Raw genomic sequence first — 23,466 nt, forward strand, 5'->3', positions numbered from 1 at the left:
CAGCCTGCGGCAGGGAGGTCTTCGTGGGCCTGCGGGGTGTCGTCACCGCACACTTCTGAGCGGGGAGCTGGGCACCAGGCCCCTCCTCCCTCTTACAAGGGCTGGCCAGGCCGGGACGGGGCTCCAAAGGGGACTTGGCTTCAGCCACCCTCTCTGGCTTGGGGGCCCTGGCAAAGCAGACACTTGGTGGCTTGCCCTTAGAAAGGACACTGTGAAGGTCAGGGACAGAAAGGACTAGAAAGGATCCTAGAGGGGGCCCAGGGCCCTGGCTGGATGGTCTCCACCTTCACCAGCATTAGGACCCTGTGGGGGGTGGGGGGTGCCTCTCCTCCTTGGGGGCCGGTCAGGCAGACTCTGGTCTCTCCAGCCTGGTGTGACAGCCAGGGGAGCAGACCCACGTGGTCCTCGGGCTGGGTGCTCTGTCCGGGCAGTCGGCAGGGCTCTGGCAGGCCTGAGCCTGCTCTATGGGAAGGGAGGGAGCTTTGCCACCCACCTGCTGCTCTCCAGCACTTGGGCCCTGGGCTCCCTCCCTGCCGAGCAGGGCCTTCTCAGTAGCTCTCAGAGGCGGGGCCACCTGCCACCCCTCAATGGCTTCCTGGCCATCAAGGGGGATTACCTGGCCTTCCCTGGGGCAGGGAAAAGAGGTGGGAGACCACGTGAGCTAGGGACAGAGCATGCTGACACTGCCATCTCACAGATGCAGGAGGGGTGACTTGGGGACCTGCCGTGGGGAGGCCAGAAGGGCCCGAGACCCTTTCCTGGGACCCTGGAGGATGCATTGCTTCAGAAATACAGAGCCCTGTGACTTCATCTCCCTGGCTAGTGCCATGTACCTGGCCCTCCTCTGAGCTCCCATTTGTGTTGCGGGGCCCCCTCTGGTTCCTCCTGGCAGGTGCCACTGCCAGGCCTGCGTCTGGGGCAGCTGGCTGCAGCGGGGGCGGGGGGACTGGTGTGCACACAGACCTGAAATTAAGGCTCGGGAAGCTACTCTCCTACCTCCTTGTGTGGGAAAGGATTCAGGCAGGAAAAAGGAACAAAAATGGTCTCCCTTAAACGAACCCTGCCATGCCCTGGGCACTCCCTGGGGCTGGAGGATCCGGTCCCTGGTTGGTGGGTGACGGCTTGGACAGCGTTGGGAGCCTGGGCCCCATTCTCCTCCCCTGGAGCAGCGGCTGGGTCCCCTTCTTTCAGCCCCACCTCTTCGCTGAAGAGCTGCTCAGCTCTTTTGACGTCCAGCGAGCGGACAGCACCCGGCACGTCGTGAGCAGTCCTGTGAATGCGGCTGGACTCTTCTTCCTGCCTTTGCTTTGGTCAGAGTGGCAGAGGCCTTTGAAGGTGCCACTGCCAGGAGCCAGAAGCCTCTCATCCTCCTGCCCGCAAGCCAGCATCTCTTCTCTGATGTCCCTTTTTCCTGGTGCAGGGCAAGTGGCGCTTTGACCAACAGTGACCCACGCTTCCGAGCACGGGAAGCAGCAGGCCTCAGAGCCCGGGCTGCGCTTCCCTCCTCTCCAGGGCCGCTGCCCGCGCTTCATCGTCGTGTTGACCTCGGAACACTGTCAGCCGATAAATGATGGCAGCATCCCTTCCAGCGGGAGGAAATGAAATCCCAGCTCTTCTGAGGGCCCCGTCAGAGCCTTTTTGGAGGCTGGCATTTTTAAAAAGAGATCTGGTCTCTCATTCCCGAGAACAGAGCCCCAGGTGTGGAGGCTGGTGTCTCCCAGTGATTTTCTGAAAATGTTCTCTTTCTGGGCTTTGTTTGTGCAACCGTGGAAACCAATAGATCCAATCAGCTGATTTTATATTAGCTATCAGTCCCTGCACTAATGACCTGCCCCAGGAGGAAGCACGCAGGAAACGTTATTGAGGTGACTACATCTATTTCGGGAGAAAGAGGGGAGATGAGGGTCCTGGCAGACCAAGAAGGCTTTTCTCTGTATCAGGAAGGAGCGTGGCCCAGCTCTGGCCACACTGAGATGGAATGGAAATGCAGGCCCCCGTGCCCAGCTCCTCCCTCACCCACCCCGCTGAGACACATGCCTCCGCCTCTGGAAACAGCAATACCCGCCACCCAGGCTGAGGCGCCTCCCTCCACCTACTCCCATCCCCAACACGTGGTTTTACTTACTCAATGATTTCTAGGAGAAAGCAACATTTTTGGAATTCTATTGTCTCAGGAAATGGTAAGAACTGACCCAAGAAGGACTTTAAGGACAGTCTATGCAGCTCTGTCTACCCATCTGGACTGAGAGACGTGACACAGATAGACGGGCAGACAGACGCACCTCCAGGTGGCAGGGAAAGCTACAGCTCCCGTCAGGGCGTCTACGGAGTACGCTGCACGGAGCTGAAGAACATTCAGCAGGGGAAAAAAAAAAGCTGGATTTTTTTTTTTTTAATCGACTACATTAATTGTTCCAAGAACGCAGTGGAAGATGCCGTATTTCTGCAAATCTGTAAGGGAAATGGCATGGGAAGAACCGGGGAAGAGGTTTCAGGACAATATCTCCGTAGCGAAAGATCTCTTCTTCCCCCTTCTGCTTTGTGGGGGTCCCGAAATCCTTCCATCACATCGCTGCATGCGGGCTTCGGATCAGCTGCTTCTCCCTGACGGTTCTTTTGTGACGGCCCTGAACAGAGCGCGAGGTGTCCACAGACGTTGCACAGGTAGTATCTTCCCACTTCAGGAAAAAAAATCCCCAGCCCAACCCTTTCTGCAGTTATCTCTTTAGCCTTCCCTTCCCCAACTGGCGCGACGCGGTGTAAGTCACTCTCCAGCAACGCGGAATCCCCTCCTGCCTTCTATTCGTTTAGAGAAAAAAAAAAATTTTTTTTTCACTGTCGTGTTCTACAAAATCGATGACCCTCCCCAAACTTGGCCTTCTGCTGGACGGTCGTCATGGACCTTGTCTTCCTTGCTCTCTTGGGTTGCAGCGGGCTGGGCGGAGCCTATCACCACCCCGGGTCGGCCTTGGGGACGGGGCTGGGCTGGGGCTGGGGGAGCCGGCCTCAGGTGTAGGAGTAGTCTATGTCGGGGATGCCGCCTTCCCGGTAGCCCCGCGTGGTGCCGTAGCCGATGGTGTGCGTGCCCTTGCAGAGGCTGCTGCCGTTGGAGGGGAAGATGGTGTGGACCACGTACTCCTCTTTGGCGCGGTAAGGGTTGATGGGCAGCATTTGCAGCCCCGGGCCACGGATTTCCAGAATGGAGTTGTCCTTCTTGGTCCCCGACTCCATATAGTCGTCCTTCTTGCGGCTGCCTCGGTGGTAGGCCCTGTCCCGGGTCAGCAGCTCACCAGCCCGGTGCACGTACCAGCAGATGGCCCCCAGGACCAGGAAGAGGAAGACGAGAGCCACGGCCCCACCGATGATGCCGGCCAGGGGCAGGCCTGCCACGGGGCCGGCGTTCTGCTCCTGGTTGAGCGTGGTGGTGGGGCCGTAGCTGTCGGCGGTCTCTGCCTTGGCACACACCGGCGTCTCGTCGGCCGCGTAGGTATTGCCGGTCTCCATGGTGACCATGCAGATGATGTAGGTGGACTTAGGCTCCAGGGCTGTCAGCAGGTACTCGGTCTTGTCCCCCTGCACCAGGGTCTCTGTGATGGAGCCTACGGCCGGGCTGTGGCCCAAGCGCAGCCAGCTGAGCCGGAAGGAGGAGGCAGGGAGCGTGGCCTTCCACGTGATGCGGATGGAGTCAGCCGTCAGGGGCTTCACCTGGATGACCAGGGTCTTGGCACCGTCACCCGTGGCCATGGGGTAGTCGATGTTGGAATCAGGGAGGCGCAGCCCAGGCCTCTTGGCCTTGAGGGTGAAGAGCGAGCCCTGGGGCGTGGTGGCGGAGGCGTGGTTGCTGGCCGTGGTCTTGGCCGCCGCGTTGGCCGCCCCACTCTGTGACCCTGTCTCAAAGCACTCGTCCATCTCGCTGGTGATGTCCTTGATGGCCATGCCGCGGACCTTCTCGGGGCCCTGGCACATGAGGCCCCGCACGTTGACCACGGCGGCCCGCGCCTTCACCCAGTCCCGCAGCCACATGAGGTTGCAGCCGCAGAACCAGGGGTTGTTCCGGAGCAGCAGCTGCGCCAGGTTCCCCAGGTCGTCGAACAGGCCGCGGGGCAGCGTGGTGAGGTTGTTGTTGGACAGGTCCAGCCGCTCCAGCTCGCGCATCTTGGCCAGCGTGTTGTAGGGGATGTGGCTGATGGCGTTGTCCTGCAGGTAGAGCTTCTGCAGGTGGGCGCTGGGCAGGTTGAGGGGCGGGGCGGCCAGGGAGTTGCGCACCAGCGAGAGCTCCGTGAGGTTCTGCAGGCGGCTGAAGGTGTCGTCGGCAATGCGCTGGTTGGCCAGCAGGTTGCCGTCCAGCACCAGGCGCCGCAGGCTGTTGAGGCCCTTGAAGGCGTGCAGCGGGATGGTGGAGATGCGGTTGTCGTCCAGCCGCAGCTCCTCCAGCGTGTGGGGCAGCCCCGAGGGGATGCTGCTCAGGTGGTTCCGGCTCAGGAAGAGCAGCTTGAGCTGTTTGCTGTCGGCAAACGCGTCCTCCTCGATGCTGACGGTGGACACGGAGTTGTCGTCCAGGTGTAGCTTCTCCAGCAGCGGGATGCGGGCCAGGGAGTCGCGGGCGATGGTGCGCACGTTGTTGTCCTGCAGGTGCAGCTCGCGCAGGGACCGGGGCAGGTTGATGGGGAACTCGTCCAGGTCGTTCTCGTACAGGTAGATGACCTGCACGTTGGCCTTGGTCTTGAGGTCCTGGGGGATGCCCGCGTTGTTGATCTGGTTGTTCTGCAGGTACAGGGTGGTGGCGTCGTCGGGGATGTCTGCGGGGATGGAGGTGAGCCCCCGGTCGTTGCAGTAGATGAAGCCATTGTCACAGCGGCACACGGAGGGACAGGTGGTGCTGTCGATGACCTCCGTCAGGAAGGCGATCAGCCCGTAGCAGAGGAACAGCCAGTCCCGCAGGTCCATGGTGGCCGTAGTCATCACAACCGTGGCCGTGACGGTGGTGGCAGGTGTGGTGGTGGCGGTGGCAGCAGGGTGTGCCACCACCATGGTGGACGGCTGGGGGAGCCGGGCCCCACCTCACCTGGAGCCTCAACACCTGCAGAGAGCACAAGACAGGTGACAGGAGGACACAAGACAATGACAGCAGCCTGAGAAAGGAGTGGCGTGCCCAGCCGCCTGCTGCCCAGGGGTCATCGCCGTTCGTCCGGCAGCGCCACGCCAGGCTTAAGGCCCAGGTGGGCTCTCTGGCCGAGGCTGGGCTCAGTAACATTGGCTAACGCCACATCCCCTTCCAGGAGCTAAACCGGCGCTTTCTGCTCCCGGGTGTCACCGGGAGGCTTGGGGGAGGTTAGTCCCAGCCACTGGGCTGCAGCTGGGCCCCTCGCAAGATTTCATGCTAAGCCACTTTTATGGACCCTGCTAAAAGGTGCCGGTGAGTGTGGAGGGGTGCACTCGGGGCATGCTGTGTGGACTTGGAGCCGCCGTTTCCCCCTGGAACGGACAGCGCCCAGGGTCCGAAGGGAAAGCTTTTGAAAGGCCTCGGAGCTCGCAGCGGGTGTCGCTGGGACCTGGCAGCTGTGTCACTGGTGGGTGGCGAGCACCGAGCTTCATTGTCTGGTGGCAAAACACCTTCTCCTGCTTGTCGCTGGTACACTTTATAGACAGGAGGAGAAGGTGTCAGCAGAGCGGCTTTCTTGTGTATTTACAGAAATCACTCGTTACAGAGGCGCCTTCCCGGGCCCCGCGTTCTGTGCTGAGTGGGAACTCATTCCACACCTTGCCCTTCCCCATCCCCAAACTTTCAGCTCTTCAGAAAAGAAAAAAAAAGTGTCTATGCCTATCTGGATCTCCCTCTCTCTCTATATATATATATATATCGGCTTTCTTGCATTTACAGAATTGAGACAAATAAGCGGGGAGGCGGCGTCTGCACGCTGAGGGAATTGTCAGCAAGGTGTAATCTCAGTTTTCACAAATGGAAAAATTGCGGCGTAGATTTTTCTCATATTATTTTACTGTTCATAGTGATAAAAAAAAAAATCAATTAAAGAGAAATTATCTTTCCGACTCAGTAGGGTAGGCGTCTCTGTACAGGTGGCAAAGGTCTCCTGGGAAACTCCAGGGTCAGAGACTTTCCTTGGTGGGACATGATGGCTTCTCAGGCCTGAGCCAAGGCTCCAGCCTGGGAGGGCCGCCCGGAGGGTGGAGGAGAGCCAGCACCTGGCTCGTGCCACAGTGACTGAGTGTCTTGTCCCCATACCAGGCCAACCCTGTGTGTTCCTGGCCGGCTACTCTCTCCACCCTGCAAACTCGTCTTCACCGTCCAGGACCCAGTTCTGCTAAGTCCTCCAAGTACCCCAGGGAGAGTGTCCTCTGCTCCATCCACCCCTTGTCCATGCTTCCATCTGCCAGTCCTTCCATGCATCCGGCAATCCACCATATCCACCCACTCTCTGTCCACCCATCCACTTGCCCACTGACCCATCGTCCATGCCTCTATCCATCCATCCATCACACCTTACTGAGCATCTACCATGTGCCAGCTTCCTGGGGACCCATTCTGTGGGCACAGTAGCTCACACTGTAATACAGACTTTGCTTAGATCTTTCTGAATTTTTAAGTCATTTAATTCTCCCAGCAAACGTGGAATCAGTGTTCCTTTTTTTTTTTTTTTCTGTCAATACTGGGAATCGAACCCAGGACCTTGCCCATGCTAGGCAGGTGTTCTGCCACGGTGAGCCACATCCCGGCTCCCGTGAGAAAGCCAAAGTTTAGAGACGTCGACTTTCTCAAGGCCGATTGAGACGTGAAGGGGAGGCCCGGCTCTCTGGGTCACAGGCCGCAGCCCCTCACTGCTGGGCTCGCAGCTCCGAGTGTGGTGTGCTGTGGACACTTGGTGTTTTCATGCTCCTGACCAAACTGTGGTGTTAAAGGCAGGTCCTGTGGCCCTGTGGCCCTGTGTGGCTTGGCATTAGTGACCACCCAGGATGGGAGGGAGCAGGCCCTGAGTTGTCCTTGCACCCTTAGGCTCCTCTGGTATCCACATGGACTTCCGCTTGGCCAGCCCAGCAGAGCTCCCGCCTGGCCCTGGCGTATGCATGGGCCCCTCTTAGGGCCTTGGTGGCATAGGGCTTTGACCATGAGGCGGACCCAGTTCAGGTCCTGTCTGGAAGCAACTGAGGGCGAGGGAGGGGCGTGCAGGGTGCAGGGCCTGCCCCAGAGCTGGAGGGCGAAGAAGCCCCAGCCCAGGCCAGGCAGCCAGGACCCCAGTGGCCCCTACTCACATCTCTGGAGACTGGGGATTGGCCTTGGCTTCCCGAACACAGAGCCCAGCGCCCCCTCCCCTGAGCTCCCTGCTGTGTGTGGTGTGGAAAGCTACCAACGTCTCTGTTGTCTGTTTCCTTGGTGACCCTGACTCCCAAGCCGGTCTCTGACACCCTCCTTCTCCTAACTCCCTCTGATCCAGAGCCTTGCCCCCTGTTCTCCAGCCCCTTCTGCCCTCCTGGGCACCCAGAGTCACCTGGAAAAGTCCTCATGTCACCGCCCCCCCAAAGCCCTCTAAGACCCCACGGGAGCCTGGTGTGGTGGTGCACATGCAATGCCAGCAGCTCAGGAGGCTGAGGCAGGAGGATCACAAGTTCAAAGCCAGCCTCAGCAACTTGGCAAGGCCCTAAACAACTTAGCAAGACCCTGTCTCAAAATAAAAAATAAAAAAGGGCTGGGGATGTGGCTCAGCGGTCGAGTGCCCCTGAGTTCAGTCCCTGGTACAAAAAAAAAAAAAAAAAAGGTCCTCGTCTAGGAGGCAAGTGGCACAACCCAGCAACTTTGTGCCTTCTTCGCTGCTGTGTCCCCTGGGCCCATTGTGTAGACGAGGAAACTGAGGCATGCGAGACTTGCCCCTGTCCCTGGCCTCCACCCCAGGCCCCTCTCACTGTGGGACCTCATGGCTTGACCAGAGTGCTCTGCTGGGGACGAGTCCCCGCCTGCCCTGGGCACAGTGGTGGCGAGGGGGGCTGCAGCTGGGGGCTCTGCGGTGCCTCCTGCCTGCTCGGCCTGTGGCGTAAGCAGAGCAGATGGACACGTGGGCACCCAGCCCTCACCTCTCATTGCCTCTGGGACTAGAAGGGCACCCACCAGGTCACGGCAGAGGACAGTCTTGAAGCAGAAGATGGCATGTGGCCCAGGCAAGCCAGCCTTCAGGGCACGGGGACGGGTGAACCCTCAGGCCAGGCCTTGCCTGCTCCCTCTTCCCAGGTGACAGGTACAAAGGCCCACGGGGGGCACCTTGCCTGACCGTCACCTTCACACAGGTCCTTGGTTCTGTTTTGCAAGGGACCAGGCTGAGGCTCTGAGCTAAGGGGCCTGTCCAGGGTCACAGCCCGCCCAGGCTGCCAGCTCCCCTTTGGGTAAAGAGCCAGGACCACGAGGGGTGTGGAACCTGTCCCAGGGGCTTATCAGCAGGGAAGGCGGGCGGGCAGTGGGGCCTGGAGCCAGGAAGACCCAGACCCGCTCCAAGGCCACCTGTCCTGGTCTCTGGGATCAAGTCTGAGCTCTGCTGCCCAGGCCCCTGCACCTGGCCCGAGGACACACACCCTCCCTGGTCTGTCACTGCTGAGTCTGGCGCGAGGGACCCCGTGGCTTCTGCCCTTGGCTGTGGCGGGGCAGACTTGTTAAGGCCAAGGCCAAGGCCAGCCACCACATTCTCTGGCATGGACATCTGTTCCTGGCACCCGCTCAGCTCGTGGCCACGGTCTTGAGCCTCCAGAGGCCCCGGCGTCATAATAGAGTCTAAATTGCACCTTTCAGAGATGCGTGATGGATAACCGGGACGCGCGGGAGGCAGGGACCCAAGGCCTTTCCGCTCCTCCGTCTGCCGGCTCATCCATCTTGGCCAGAGTCTCCCCTGCCGCCCCCGTCCCCAGGGCCAGCCTGGAGAGTGAGCCCTGGGGCTCCAGGAACAGGGGAGCCCGGGAGGGGAGAGCGTCAGCAGGTGGCACCTCGCCAAGGAGCCCTTAACTGCCCGGGCGGTTGCTTCTTGTTGTGTTTGGTAGTTGATGTGGCCATCAAATTAAACCTGGTAAATGGCCCATCTTTTACGGGATCACCTGTCGTCATCATGCAGACTCCACTGAGGTGTGAGTTATGACCTGCCGGCCGTGTGACTGACAGCTGTGTGCCGCTGGTGGTGGAGGAGGGGAGCCGCAGATGACTTAGGCTGGAGGTCCCCCTTGGCTGAGGGGGGCTGCACTTCATTCTTGGTGCTCTATCTGTTGCTGGCTCCCGCCACTTTCCAGGATAGACAATTCTGGGTTCAAGTCCTGCCTCTGCCACTTAGCAGGCTGTGTGGTTTTGTGCACCTTGCTTGCACTCTCTGAGCTGCAGTTTCCTCATCTGTATGTCGGAAACTTACAAACGAGAGGACGATGAGTTGATACTCCCAGAAGCTCCTTGTAATGCAGCCTGTGTGTCCTTGATGCCTGGATTAAAAGCTGCCCTGTTCTCTGGCTGCCCCCTACCTGCTCGTGGCACCTGGGGCTCGTCTGTGTGGCCCCTTCTTCACTGACCTGCTCCTACTTGGCAGTGGGCATGCTCCCCGTTGGCAATACCCTCCCCCACTGAGTTGGAAACAGTGACCCCAAGCCTGGGCCACACAAAGCCAGCAGCTGGTCCCTGCAGCACCAGGCCCTCCCGTGTGGCCCCAGCCCCTGTGGGAGGCTGCCTAGGCCCGGGGTGGGGAGGGACCTTCGGCCCACGGTTCGGCTCTTTTCTTGGACCCCCTGGAATTCTGACATGCCACACTGTCTCCAGCAGTGCCCCTGGCCCTTTGCACATGCTGTTTCTGCTCCTGGGCCATCATTACCCTTCCCCTTGTCCCCACAGGCCACCTCACTCTGCCCCAGGCCTTGACTCCACTGCCCCCCCCATGAAGCTCTGTGGGCTGCGGCTGGTCCGCTCGGCTCCTGTACCCCCTGCCTGGAGCAGCAGGGTCTGGCAGCACCTGTCACTGTCCACCAACTGGATGGTGCCCAGTTGTCACCCCTGGCTTCCAGGCTCCTGCTCTGTCGTCTTCCCCAAATCCTGCCAAGCCGGGACTGGCAGAGGCCCCAGGGAGTGGGGGTGAGCCCCCAGGACACCCACTCTGCCGGCCTGGGGGGACAGCGGCACACTCCTGAAGGAAGCCAGGCTGGGCCGGAGCCAGGGTCCCAGCTGCCGGTCCCAGCTCTCCTTGTTTACCAGTGAAGGCAGCTCATCCGGGGACCTCCTGATGCGGGTCCCCAGAGGAAACAGGGAATTCTGGGTTTACTGGCCCCAGAAAGGAGACGTGGGAACTAGAAAAGAGCAGGAGGTCCTAGGAGCCGGGTCCACAGGTGGCGTCCCCGCCCCCGCTCTCCGGGCCTCACTGGTGCCATGTTGTGGAGGCCCCCATCTTCCTGGGAGGGTGGTGATGGCGGGGTGTCAGGTGGTGCACGAGGCCCAGGCCCTGACTGGTTTGGAAGGGGAGCTTCTGCCCCCAGGAAGAGCCCAGGGCCTGTTCCGAGCAGGGCTCCGGGCAGCTCCCACATGCCTTTTCCTCAGAAGGAGGCCAGGGCAGGAGCGGAGTGGGGAGATGCCCAGCCCCCGAGGCAGCTGGTGGCCTGGGCACAGGAGGCGCTGGGCGCTCACTTCTTGCCAATAATGCCTGGGCTCCCCATGCTGGGGGTGTCGCGGGTGGACGCCCTGGTCAGGGAGCCCAACCCAGAGGCCTGAGTCCGCTCCAGAGCCAGGAGCCTGGGCTGGCCTCTGCCAGGCCTTTCCCCGCACATGGTCCTGCAGACAGATCCGAGAGGGGCTCAGAGCAGCTCAGGGCAGGCTGAGAAGCCCACGTGTTCCAGACACTGGGGTGGCACCTGACAGGTGGCCCTCCTTCTCCACAGCGCCCCCTACGCGGGGGCCTCCCTTGGTGCCTTAAGTTCCCTATACACCTGGCCTGGGCCGTGCTCCTCTTTCCCTCTCCACAGGGCCAAGTCCTGCCCTCCCTCCCCTCAGGCCTCAGCCTTCCCTGAGCAAGCTGCCTCGACTGTCGGGGCCCCTCCTGAACCCGCAGCGCTCTCACCTTCCTCTGTGACGTGGTGCCCCCCATTGAGCCCTCTCTCCAGTGTCCTTCGCAGCTCCTGCAGCTGCGCTCAGGGTGCAGAAGACCCTCTGGGGCCGCTGCTGAGCAGGGGGGGCCAGCAGGCTGTCCTGGGAAGCCGGGGTCAGGGGTCTCAGAGGGGGCCAGTAAGAGAGGGCGAGCATCCGGCCCCCTTAACATTTTGGTAGGAAACTAAACACGTGCTCATGACTGTGAGGCTTTGAAGCTGCGGAGAGGAGGTTGGAGGCCACCTCTCGCCACCCCACTCCTTCCGCTGGCCCGTCGGGCACTGCGCCTTCTCTGCCAACCTACTGGCCAGCCCTTGGTGGTGTGCCCACATGGCCTGGCGTTGGCCTGGACTGCTCAGACCCCAGGGCCCTCTCCCCGCCAGCAGCTGTCCTGGGGGCTCAGCTGTCAGCTAGACGGAGGGAAGAGGCCTGCAGCAGCCTGGTGCTCAGGGCGGCCTGGGGGGTGTCCCCTCCCCACCCTCCCAGGAAGGCCCTCTCCTAGGAAGGTGAGTAGCCTGGCGGCCAGCCAGGGATCTGTGCAGCTGCTGGGCCTGCTGAGAGGTGGCCTCCAGTCTCAGGTCCTCTGTACAATGGGACCATAGATGATCAACTTCCCCAGGCTCTTGAGAGCATAAAATAAGGTGACTCCAGTGCCTGGCAGAGTATGTCCAGAGTGAGGGAGCCACAGTCACCAGCCCTAGGTGGTGGCATTTAGGTGGTGGCACCTCCCCAGGTGCAGGTGCTAGGGGGCCAGGCAGGGAGCTGAGACTGTTAGAGGGGCTTTCCCAGGTCCTCATCAGGCCCAGGGCCCACAGGCCCATAGTGGATTCCCTCATGACAGTGGACCAGATGTGAGACCCTCAAGGACCTTCTAACTCTGTCACCTGCAGGTGCTAGCCAGCTTCACCCATCGCCCCAACTTCACTTCCGGCGCCTGTCCAGTAGTGCCACCCAGCACTGGGGATGCGGTGGGGTGGGGGTGGGGATCCTTTTAAAACCTAAAGTTAATTATTTTTCTAATTTCCAGCTGCATGCATTATGCATCAGCTGTTATGTTGGCGGTAATTGCAGACAGGTATGCAAATCCACTAGATATGCGCAGCCTGTGCCCTAGCCCGCCTGGGCCATCGGGGTGGGGCCGGTGCCCAGAGGCGGGCTTCCTGGGCCTCAGAGAACACGGATGGCTTCAAAAAACCAGACTTTAACGGTGTGTCTTGGGAGGTTAATTATATTGATGACATTGTTCCATATTCAGCTATTCGGGCCGGAAGGGGTAGTGGCGATGAAAGGAGACACGAGTAACTTTGTTTCTGCCTCAGCATCATTTAATCAGGCGCCCCCACCTGACGCTGGCCTGCCTGCACTGAGACCCATCCCCCTGGAAAGCAGAAGGAAAGCCAGTGGAGGGTCAGCGGGAGGAGAGTCGATGGGCATTTATTTTGTGGGGGGCTACATAGAAGGAAGGCAGGGCAGTGCCAAGACCAGGGTGGGGTGGCCAGAGGGTCTGTGTTGTTGGCTCCTCTGCCACCTGCAGGATCCTGGGCCACAGCAAGGGAACCAGAGAAGCTCGTGGGCAGGAAACACCGCTGGTGACTAGGCTTCCTGATCCGGAGTCAGAGGGTCCCTGGGAGCTGGGGCCTCTCAGGAACCATGGGTGTCCCTGACCTGCTCCTAACGAGACCCCCCTGTTTATTTACTACCAATTTCTTTGTCCCCAGGGGATCGTCTGACTCCTCCCTGGCATGAAGGGGCCCTGAAACAGCCACTGAATCAATGATCGAGGCCCTAGCACCTAGAACCCGGGACTGACTGGGTAGAAGGGATGAAAGAGGGAGGCACCGTCCCAGGAAGTCACCGTGACCCTTGTCACAGCCACCCAGACAGGCAAAGGGCTTAGTCTGAATTGTGCAGTAGGCCATGAACCCGGCACGAGCCTGGGCCTCCCTAGAATCACCGCCCGGCACCTTCGCACCCACCTTCCCCGGGCTCGGCTCTGCAGGGAGCAAACCCTTGAAGACCTGCTCACCACCACAGGTGGCTGGCTACAGGGGCATCTCAGGCATCTGACCTGGGCCCACCTTCCCAGCTTGAAGGCCTCTTCCCCTTCCTGCCCACCCACAGATGCACACGAGGGGGGACCCCAGCCCCAGGAGCGCGGAATCTGGGGGCAAAAAGGACTCAGAGATAGTCTGTGTTCTACAGATGAGGAAAGACTGAGGCCCAGAGTGTAAGAGGGACAGGCCCAGCACAGAAGTCAGCCCTCCCCGGCGGCCACCTCCAGCCTTGGCAAGGGTAATAGGTGCCAAGTCAAATCCTTTCCCGGGGGTTTGGCCCAGGAAGGGTGATGGTGGGCAGCGTCCCAACTCAAGATGGTCTCGTGGGGCTGTTTCCCACCATGAGCAGGTCAGGAGACACCTTGTACCCTGTGGACTCAGGTGGGGTAGTGTTGGCAGTGTCCTTTCCCAGCTGGCCACTGCCCCTCAGGGTCTCAGTCCCTTAAGCACACAGGGGAGAAGGGACCTGCCTGAGGTCACACGGCTCACACCTGAGGGCCAGAGCCCAGCCCAGGTGTGTCCGGCCCCTCAGCCCATCTGGTCCTTGTTGTGCCTCTGCCGCTGGAGCAGCTTCACCATCAGTACTTGGGCAGCAGGCCTGGGGACAGCAGCTGCCCCGGTCTGGCTCGGCCTCCCCAGCGGGAATTGCCCCGGAGAGGGTAGGGACCAGTGCTGGGCCAGCGGAAGGGATGTGGGGTGGGGAGGTGGACGGGGGCAGGGGCGCGCTGGGGCTCACCGCCACGGCCCTGCTGCCTGCCGGGCTGGCGCGCCTTCATAATAAATAACAGCAAATAGCCCATCCGCAGGGCATCCTTCACGCCGGTGGCTAATAACACGGCTATTAATGCCCCCGCAGCCGGCGTGCGCCGCGCCGCGCTGACGGATGTCCCAGGCCCTGGCGCAGTCATAAATCAGCCCCTCTCCTGGGGCAGAGCGCAGGGAAGTGTCATTTTCCATCTTGGTAATGAATTGGGGCTTCCCTGCCCTGCCCAGGGCGCCGCTGCTTGAGGTTGCCTGGGATGTGTGTTTGTGGAGGCGTGGCCCTCCCTCCCGCCTCTGGGAGCCGGAGGAGGAGCAGGCCCCGCCCAGGGGGAGCAGGCCCCGCCCAGGGGAGCAGGCCCCGCCCAGGGGAGCAGGCCCCGCCCAGGGGGAACAGGCCCCGCCCAGGGGGAGCAGGCCCCGCCCAGGCCACTTCAGATCTAAAGAGGGAGCGCTCAGAACCTTCTGTGTGACCCTGTGGCACTCACTGCTTGTCTCTGGGCCTCAGCTTGCTCCTCTCACCAACCAAGGGCCAGCACTGGAAGTCAGAGCAGATGATGTCCGGCCAATAGAAGCCGGGCGACAGCTTTGGATCGTCCAGTCAGAGCAGGGGCAGGCCCAGAGGGACAGGTCTTGTGGCCATCCTACAGTTCAAGGGTAACAGGTGCCAAGGCCAGTGGCCTTGGTCCCCAAAGCTCCTTCCCTAACCCACGACAAGGCCTCCCTGCGACGAGGTAGCACATCTTTCCTGCCTGAGCAAGCTGAAGCCCCACGTTTTGTAAAATTGTGGCAGGCGGCAATGGAGCCCCAGACCCGGGTGCTCTGCTGAAATGCCCTGTGTGACCAGGTCAGGACGGGGGCCTTTAGAGGAGGGGGCCCAGCTGTCTTGTGCCCTCTCTAGGCATGAGGAGCCCTTGGGCACCTCTGAGGGCCACCCTGGGCCCTTCCACCTCCACCTCCCTCAGTCTTACCTCCTTCACGGCTGTCAGTGGAGCCTGCGGTGCGACTGGGGTCTTGCTCCAGGGGCTCCTGCCAACGTTGCTGCGGGCTGGGCAGCGGGCTGCTCTCACATTCCTGCCCCAGGGCCCCGACAGGCCAAGCCCACTCCGGTTATAGCCTGCAGACCTGGGTGGTGGGCAGCGCTGCTGCTGCACGTGAGGACCCTGTGCCTCTGACTTCCGGGCTCCCCTGCCCAATTCAGGCAAGGCTGCGGGTCCCAGGCAGCATCCTTGTGGTCCTCGACCTGGGGCGCCGCTGGCTCCTCCCGCAGCAAGGGTCCTGCGCTCGGAGTGCACAGGGGCAGCCCCGCGGCCTGGGGGGCTCCCGGGTGGGGCCTGCGGGCGTTCTGACCCCCTGCTCCCGGGGCATGCCCTACCGACCCGCGCCCATCCGGGGAGCAGCCTGGCTGCCTGTCACTTCCACGGCCCTCTTTCAACTTTTGCCCTTTGTCTGCAGGCGGCCACCTCCTCTGAAAGGCGGCTGCGTGGCTTTTACCCCCTTTTTCTTTACCACATTTTTTTTCTTTTTTAAATCCCTTTAAGTCACTTGGCAGAATGGGTTGGTGCAGAGAGCGTTCTTGCGTGACAGAGCTGAGAGGAAGCCGCTCTCCAAAGAATCGGGATTCCTGCCACTCAGGCTGGCCTCCAGGGGAGGGAGGGGCCGCCCCCCCGCCGGGGAGTTCAGACGTTGGCGGGCCTGAGCCGATGACTGGGCCCCTGAGCTGTCAGGCCCCACGGGCCCTGCTTGGAAAGATGCTTTGGGCTGCGGGGGGCTCGGTCTTGCTTGGCTGCCCCTGTTTGTGGAGAAGCTTCTCTTGCTTTGGGGGGGACTATTCCAGCTTCACTCCCTGGTCTTGTCTTCCAAAGAAGAGTCCTTCTCACCGACTCCCTGCCTCCTCACCTGCCAAAAACAACACAAGCCATCAGGCCCAAGGAGACGAGGCCGGGCGGTACCACTTGCAGGGCGGGGGCAGCCTGGGCTGCAGACCCAGGGCCTGGCAAACAGTTTCCCTCTGAGCAACACCCCCAGCCCGGAGCCTGTTTTCTTGAATGTCACTTCCCTAGGATCCAGGGACCTACTGGGATCACTGTTCCGCATCTCCCATCTCTTTCCAAACCCACATAAGGAACAGCTGGCCAGGCCCAGGGCCCTTCCTTAGAGCTACCTGGTTTCCTTTTCCCTGGGGCAGAAGGAATGGGAAGAGCAGGGCCACCTGCCCAGGCCAGGGCTGGCTGTTTCCCCAGCACCTGCCCCTCTTGGTAAATGTCATTCAAAGGCTCCAACTGGACCACTACAGCCCAGGCTTCCAGAACAAGCTGCTTTTCCGACTGGGAGGTACGATCACCAGGGATCTGGGAAGTAGGTCTTGGTGTCCCTGGCTGCTGGTGTGAGGCCACGCCATCTCTTAGGCGGGGTCAGTCCTGCACAACTCCACTGCTCTGCCCTTTTGCAGAGACCCGGGGTCAGGGCAGGCTGTTCTTGGGAATCCTAAAACAAAACCAGAGCCCCCCACGCCACCCCTCATTAGCGTGGTGTGTGAAAGGCCTGGGCCTTGGTGTCCGGTTCCCCACGGGTCCCTGCTTTGGAAAAGGGCTTTCATGACACATCTGAGAGCAGAAGTGCTGGTTTAACAGATCCAGAGGGGCTCAGCTGCCTCTGGGGGCTTTTCTTTTGGGGGCCAGAGGTGGCTGATTTGAGAAATGCTCATTGTTACAAACAAAAACCAGGCACCACACCCCAGGTGTCTGCTCATGAGTACACAGCCGGCCGGGAACACGGGGCAAGAACGCGTGTCAGGGCGAGGGGGCTGCCAAGGTGAGGCCGGGCTTCTGGGGACAGGTGGCAGGAGGCCTGAGGCCAGCAGGCTTTGTGGGGGGAATCCTGAGTGGCCAGGCCTGGCCAGCACTGCAGGTGAGGTGGGCAGGTGGCCGGGGCCCCAGGGAGGGCAGGAGACTGCAGTCCGAGCCCTCATGCTGTCCCCACCGGTGCGATTCATCCAATTATAAATTGTAATTTCTCTGTGAAAGCGAGAGGTGGAAAGAGTCCAATGAGGTCACCTGCCTCCTTGGCCAGGCCAGGAAATTGTTTTGTCACTGGGGTGGGGGTGGGGCGACTGGACCTCAGTACGTGGAGATGGAGTCCTGGGAGCCCAGATGCTCCAGCCGCCTCTCCATGACAGACACAAACCACCCTCTGCCTTTGAGATTGCAAATCCAGGAAGGAGGCGGCTCATACACAGGTATGTTCCCCCTCGGCGCCACCCAGGGCTCCGGGGACAGGCACACTGGGAAGTCCTCCAGGGCCTCCCAGGGCCTGGCCCTGCGCAGCCCACCCATGGACATCTCCTAACACAGGCCCATCCCTTTGCTGCTCCCCTCCCATGAGCGTCCTCTCAAACGTCACCCTCCCTCTCTCCCTCCCTGCGATATCGCCACCTTCCCTCTCCAGGCACGCGGCCCCACTAAGCGTGACTGCAGTGACATAGCACAGGAAGTGAGCTCCCTGGCTTCGAGGGAGGATATAAGGCTGGATCTTCCAGCATCTGGCTCCGTACCGTGCACACAGAAGGTGCTTAATAAGTGCACCCAGCAAACTCTCATTCTGCTTCCTCATTTAGAAAACCAAGGGTCTGAGCCAGGCTCTTGGTGGGCCTGTCCAGCTTTGCACACCCTGGTCAGCCTTCCCTGCTGGCCCCCCACCCATCCCCCGCATCCTCCCAAGCCTCCTGGGAACCTTAGTGTGCAGATACTGGGCTCCTGGGGGTCCCCACCACGGGTGAGTGGGGCCACGTGGGCGTGGGGGGTGCATGGGCTTTCCAGGTGAGCCTGGCTGGCAGTGGTTGGGAAGCATGAGCTCTGGGCAGCGCTGTGGCTCTCCCCACGTGTGGCTGCATAATGACGATCATCAGTGGCCACCTGCATTCACTGGACCAAATGCGGCCCAGGAATACATATGTAAATGTGTCTGCCTGGCAGACGCCTCGGCCAGAGCCTGGCACCCATGGCGAACTGGGTTGGTAAAGCCATAGCGGGCAAAGCTCACGGCTCTGGGCAGACTTGCCACATGATCAGTTGGGTCAGCCAAGGACAAAAGGATCCATGGGGTCCCAAGGGATCAGGAATGGGGGCCTCTTTAGACTCTGGAGAGGTGACAGCTCTGTGGAGCCCCTCTTACCTGGGCCTTCTCTGCTCCCACAGGCTCCAGGTCTCTGCACCCCCCCCTTTTTTTTTCTGACATGCTTACCCAGTTTTATTTTGTTACTAACAACAGCATCACAGTTGCATTAAAAGAAATTTGAAAGGAAAGAGCAAACCGGGCCAGGTGGCGCATGCCTATGATTCCAGTGGCTTGGGAGGCTGAGGCAGGAGGACCGTGAGTTCAAAGCCAGCCTCAGCCAGTTAGCGTGGCCCTAAGCAACTCTCGAGACCCTGTCTAAATGAAATACAAATAAAAGCTGAGGATGTGGCTCAGTGGCTAAGCCCTGCTGGTTCAAAGAAAAAAGGAAAGAAGCCAGCCAAGCCCCCAGTCCTGCAGATCTGCACCTCCTTTTGCATTTTGGCAGATCTGCCTGTCCATTCCCACAGTCCACCAGGGAAACATGCACCTTACCCTGTTCCAGTAATTTCTGCTTTGCCATCTCCTCTGAGCCTGGGACAGCCCAACACAGCTGGCAGAATAGGGAGGACCACCTCATGGTGCAGGCTGACAAGGTGGAAAGGGACGTGTCCCAGATTACACAACCTCGCGACATGCAGAAAAGCTGGTGCTCCAGACTCCCAGAGCAGCCCCTCCCTCCTGCAGCTCCAGGCCCAGGTGACAGAGCTAAGGGCACCGAGGCCCCCCAGGCAGCCCCCAGCTCTGCCTCCCTCCGTTCCTCTGTCCATCCACCCGTCCACCCAGCTCTCCATCCGCTTAGCAATAATAGGCCGAGTCCAGTCATGCTCCAGGCACTGTACAAGACCCTGGGGATCCCGAGAGGAGCCCCTGTACTCCAGGAGGCTGCAGCCTCACGGGAAAGCCCCCCGCTTGCAGGAGACTGGCCTGAGACACACAAGGGCGCCACCTTGCCCAGCCCGTGGGGGATGTCCCAGGAGACGTCCTGGGGAAGACGTTGCCATGGTCTGGGGTCCTCAGACTCACATGAGCTCAGTGGCAATGCAAAGTGGGACAGACACGGCCAGGTGTCCCCCTTGGCCACCCGTCCTCCTTCCAGAGCTGTGCCCACCTTTGGCAGCTGGGGCTTCCCTCCAGAGTGGATATGGTCCTCCGGCTTTACAGTTCCTGGCTGCCTCCAGCAAGGCCGCTCCCTGATACCAGTCCTAGATTAGCAATTAGCCCTCCTGTTTGGTTTCCACCTAGAGCTCTTGGGGACAGATTTATCTGTGCGTGTCATTAATCAGATGCCTGGGATGTGCTGCTGGACGCCCAGGGGGGCTTTGTGGCGGGTGACCTAGCAGAGCGGCGTTTGAAGTGATCAAGGTGTCGGCCCCTCCCTGGGCAGAGCTGCCTCGAGTTGAAGGGGCAGAGTTTAGATCCTCGTCGGCAGGTCGGCGCGGGAGCGAGCCGCGAGACCCGGTGCGCTTTCATTTGGACTTCTAGGCTGAGGTCAGCATCCGAATCTGACCTTTATAGATGAAAAGGCCCTTTGTGATCAGACCCGGAGTTTGTTCCGTGGCTGCTGGCTCCCCCCCCCCCAGGACAGCCAGCCACAGGGCCTGTTCTTTCCGCCCCATCACCGAGAGTGGTTGCTCCTCCCTAATGCCAGTGCCACGGTCATGCTCCGGTCCCCGGAGGGCAGCAGGGGCAGAGGGCTGGGGCTGGGGCCGCACGCCAGGGAAGGCTTTTGCATTCGGGACTAGGATGGCTCCTGGAACGAGGTCAGCGTGATGGGAAATAATGGGAAGAGTATTTCAGGCCAAGGGAACAGCGTGTGCAAAGCGGGGCGGGGTACTTTGGGCAGGCGGACGGGCCCAGAGCCAAATCACTGAGCTGAAGTGGGAGAGGGGAGCCTGGCCTTGGGGGAGCTTTGCGGGTGGTGCTGAGGGGCCTGGTTTTCATACTGAGGGGAGCGGGGAGCCGCCAAGGGTGCCCAGGCTGAACTGTCTCCTCTCGAATGACTTGGGAGCTTCTGCAGTTCTCCCTGAAGACAGGCCTGCGGGCCAAGTGGACCCCATCCTTTTCACTGGAGGGCAATTGAGTGCCTCTGGGAGCATTGTGGAGAGTTGGCCGGCTGTGGGGCTCCCAGCCTGGCCCTGAGCTGTGGCCCACAGTCCCTGGGCAGCTTGAGCAGGTCATGGGCTTGGAGCAGCGGCAGGCAGCAGGAGGCTCCTGTGAGCTGAGTCTCCCTGCCCCCTCCATCCCTGGCCCCTGGGCCTGGCTCGGCAGCTCTGAGGGGCGGAGGCGAGAGGCTGCTTAGGCGGTGTGAACCTCCACTCTGCTAATTAGACAGTTTCCTGACGACACCCAGACTTCCAGGGACAATGGGCAATGGGCGTGTGGACGAGTGTGGCAGCTGGCCGTGGGTGGCCGCGGGAGCCCACACTGCCCAGCCAGCAGCCTGGACCCTTGCCAGCGCCCACCCTCAGAGACAGATGCTGGGGAAATGGGCGACGGGGCAGGGCTCAGCGCAGATGAGAGCTCTGGGGCCCCTAGGCCTCTCCTGGGCCATGGCTGCTCTGAAGGACATGACCCGGGACTTCCGCCACTGAGTGGACCTTCCTGTCTCCCCTCCTTTTCCTTCCTTGGTCCCTCCTTCCCTTCTTGGCCTGGGACTTCACTCCTGTCCCCTAGTGCTGGGCCAGGTCACATGGGGATGGACGGTGGGCGGCCACCTGCCAGCTGCCCATCCCATGGGGCCCTGCATGGCTGGGCTCAAAGTCCTCCTTCTGCCAGGCTCCAGGTGGAGCAGAGGCCCCAAGTCTGCAGGTGCTGCCCCCACCAGGCAGGGGATCTAGAACGTCACCCCTGGGCGGCGGGGGACAGGGCGCACAGTTGCCCAGAGATGCTTCGTCCGCCCCGAGGGCTCTCCTGCCTTTGAAACCTCGTCCAAGCCTGGGCAAGAGAGTGGGCACCGCGTAGGGCTGGCCCAGGGCAGCGCGCACCCCTCCAGGCTCACGGAGGGACAGGCAGCTGTCGTGGCCTCAGGAGGAGAGACCCCAAGGGGGCTGTGCACGTGGTGGGGGGCGCGGTAGCCCTCCCCTGGTCTGCTCCTTCGCCCTCCGTGACTCTAGGCCCAGAAGGTGGCCTGGGCCTCTGCCTGGGGCTCCCGGGAGGGAGGCAGCTCATCCTCCTCCCTCACCAGGAGGGTCTGCAAGGAGCCTAGAGGGAGCCTGGGCTGATGTGTCTGGTGCCACCAGCCAAGGTCAGGACTTTGGATTTCAGTAAAGTAGGCGGCTTCTGCCGGCAATCTTGCTGGCTTCGTGACCTGCCCGCCCTGCCCTGCCCTGCTGTGGCGGCCTTAGCTGGCCCCTTAGAGGAGGCAGGCCTGGCCCCCTCTGGCTGCCTGGGCTGAGGCCCCTGCACAGGTCCCTGGCACCCTGGCTGCGAGACAGGCCTGTGCTGTCCACATGCGGCAGCTTTTGCTTGGTACCAGGGGTTGAACCCAGGGCACTCTACCACTGAGCCATATCCCGACCTTTTTTTTTTTTTTTTTTTTGAGATAGGGTCTTGCTAAGTTTCTGAGGCTGGCCTTGATCTTGCAATCCTCCTGCCTCAGCCTCCAAAGTCTCTGGGACCACAGGTGTGCGCCACAGCAGGTAGAGCGCTGTTGCTCTCAAACAGATGTTTGGGGGGCACTTAGCTGGCCACCACAGGATGTGTCTCAGGGCTGACAGGCACAGGGAGGGGGCCATAGTCACAGAGGCTTCCCTGGAGAAGGCTGAAGGGGTATCAGGGAACCCAGCCTCTGTACGGGGTGTCTGCTCCCTTTCTCTGCCGGCCCTGCCCCCCCAGCCTCCAATTCCCCAAAGCAGGTTGGGACCCCAGACTTCCAGCCTCCCCAGGGACTCTGTGCTGGTGCAGGGGGGCCCAGTGTGCGCCCCTGGGGACCATCAGCACCCTGCCACCAACCTCACTCAAAGCCACAGCGGGGCCACGTTCCGGCTCTGGGCAGGCGACCCAGGTGTAGATGGAGGGCGCTGCCCCTCCCTCCGGAAGTGTCCCCCCACAGCCTCGTTCCTCTGCTTCTCTCGCACCGCACCGCTGTGCCAGCCCTGGGGACAGGCCCCTCGCCCAGCTCCCCGCCCCCCAGCGCTCCCGTTTCCCTGCCCTGTCAGAAGCCGTGCCAGGGGAGGTTCGCCTGTGTGTGGGGAATCGCCCACCCGCTCCTTCCCGACAGCGCACCTCGCCTGGAGAGCAGCAGAGGGCCAGGCTGTGTTAATATTTACAGCGAGTAGCCCAGGAAGCTATTAGTTCCTTTTCTTGTTGTTAATTGAAAGAGGAGAAAATGGTTGTAACACTTCAAAAGGACTTAGAGCCAGCCCAGGGCCGGCTGAGCGGGGGAGGGGGAGAGGGTTTTAAGTAAATAACCCAGCCAGCCTGGGGGGGGGGGGCTGCGTCTTCCTTGGGGTTTCCTTATGGCCCTTTCAGCTGGGCGCCTGCTTTAAGGAGAGAAGGAAAAGGGAAAAGATCCGCCGTCGCTTTGTTCCTAATGAGCCTCTTTGAAGCAGCGGCTAAGGAGGCACCTTCGAGCCTGCGGTGCCAGGGCCCGGCCCTGCCCCATCCCGACGGCTGCTGCAGGCCCTCGGAGGGTGCAGGCAGGGAGGGGGCACTGGGCTGCAGCCCCCCTGGGCCTGACCTGGCGGTGACTTCCGTTCCCGTGGACCCCCTGGGCAGCCCACCACACTGTGATGGGGGGCGGAGGACGAGCTGACCCCTGGGAGAGGAGGCCCAGCACTGGGAGGCCTGTGAGCGGGCCTTCCTGAGCCTGTCTCTGCATGGGTGGCTTCTGGGGGCTCGGTCCCAGGATGCGAGTCACTAGACAGCAGGACCAGGGGACCCAGAGGTCTTCAGGGCCAGGGATGTGGCTCAGGGGTGCAGCACTTGCCTCGCGTGCATGGGGCCCTGAATAAAAAGACCTTCACTCCGGGCACCTACCACTCGGCTCTGACAACTGTGCCCTCCTCCAGGCAGACTTCCCTGACCCCCCCTCTGCCCCCAGCTTCTTTACGGGGCCACTGAGGCCCCCTGCACTCTGCTCTCTCTCAGCCTGGCCTTCTCTGTGGAGCAAGATGGCTGACTCTTCCAGATACAGAGGAACACCTGGCCCTCGTTCCTGGACAGGCTGCATTAAAGGAGGAACAGACCACACAGTGGAGGTGATATCCACACCGCCCCCTCCCTGCCTCCACCCTGTCACATCAAGCAGGAACACTGTGGGGTTCCGGGCTCCACAAGATGCAGGTGAGAAGTGCCCACAGACATTCAGCCCAGCACAGGACAGAGGGCAGACCCTGTCCTTGGCACTCTGGGTCCAGAGGAAAACGTGTGATGTGTTCCGGGGCCCAGCATCTAGAAGGGCCAGGAGGATGTTCTGGGAAGGACTCAGCTACA

The 23,466-nt window shown here is 61.2% G+C and overlaps 2 protein-coding genes across 6 annotated transcripts in view; one reads left to right on the top strand and one right to left on the bottom strand.

Moving 5' to 3' along the window:
• Macrod1 (mono-ADP ribosylhydrolase 1) overlaps positions 1-23,466 on the top strand; it is a 155,381-nt gene that overhangs the window by 33,931 nt on the left and 97,984 nt on the right. For 2 of the 4 annotated variants that reach the window (XM_078045765.1, XM_078045764.1), the window contains exon 4: positions 23,122-23,316. The exons of the other annotated variants lie outside the window; for them this stretch is intronic. In XM_078045765.1, the coding sequence (XP_077901891.1) occupies positions 23,122-23,316 (195 nt within the window). The remainder of the gene's footprint in view (positions 1-23,121; positions 23,317-23,466) is intronic. 4 annotated transcript variants of the gene reach the window in all.
• Positions 1-23,466, bottom strand: part of Flrt1 (fibronectin leucine rich transmembrane protein 1) — a 75,797-nt gene that overhangs the window by 4,604 nt on the left and 47,727 nt on the right. The window contains exons 2-3 of one of the 2 annotated variants that reach the window (XM_078045761.1): positions 14,889-15,816; positions 2,126-5,080 (exon numbers count right to left, since the gene is read on the bottom strand). In XM_078045761.1, coding sequence (XP_077901887.1) covers positions 3,007-5,031 — 2,025 coding nt within the window. In that variant the 5' untranslated portion in view covers positions 5,032-5,080; positions 14,889-15,816 and the 3' untranslated portion in view covers positions 2,126-3,006. The remainder of the gene's footprint in view (positions 1-2,125; positions 5,081-14,888; positions 15,817-23,466) is intronic. The other variant, XM_078045763.1, reaches the window with a different exon arrangement.

Source organism: Ictidomys tridecemlineatus, chromosome 4 (genome assembly GCF_052094955.1).
Source record: "Ictidomys tridecemlineatus isolate mIctTri1 chromosome 4, mIctTri1.hap1, whole genome shotgun sequence".
Lineage (NCBI taxonomy): Eukaryota > Metazoa > Chordata > Mammalia > Rodentia > Sciuridae > Ictidomys > Ictidomys tridecemlineatus.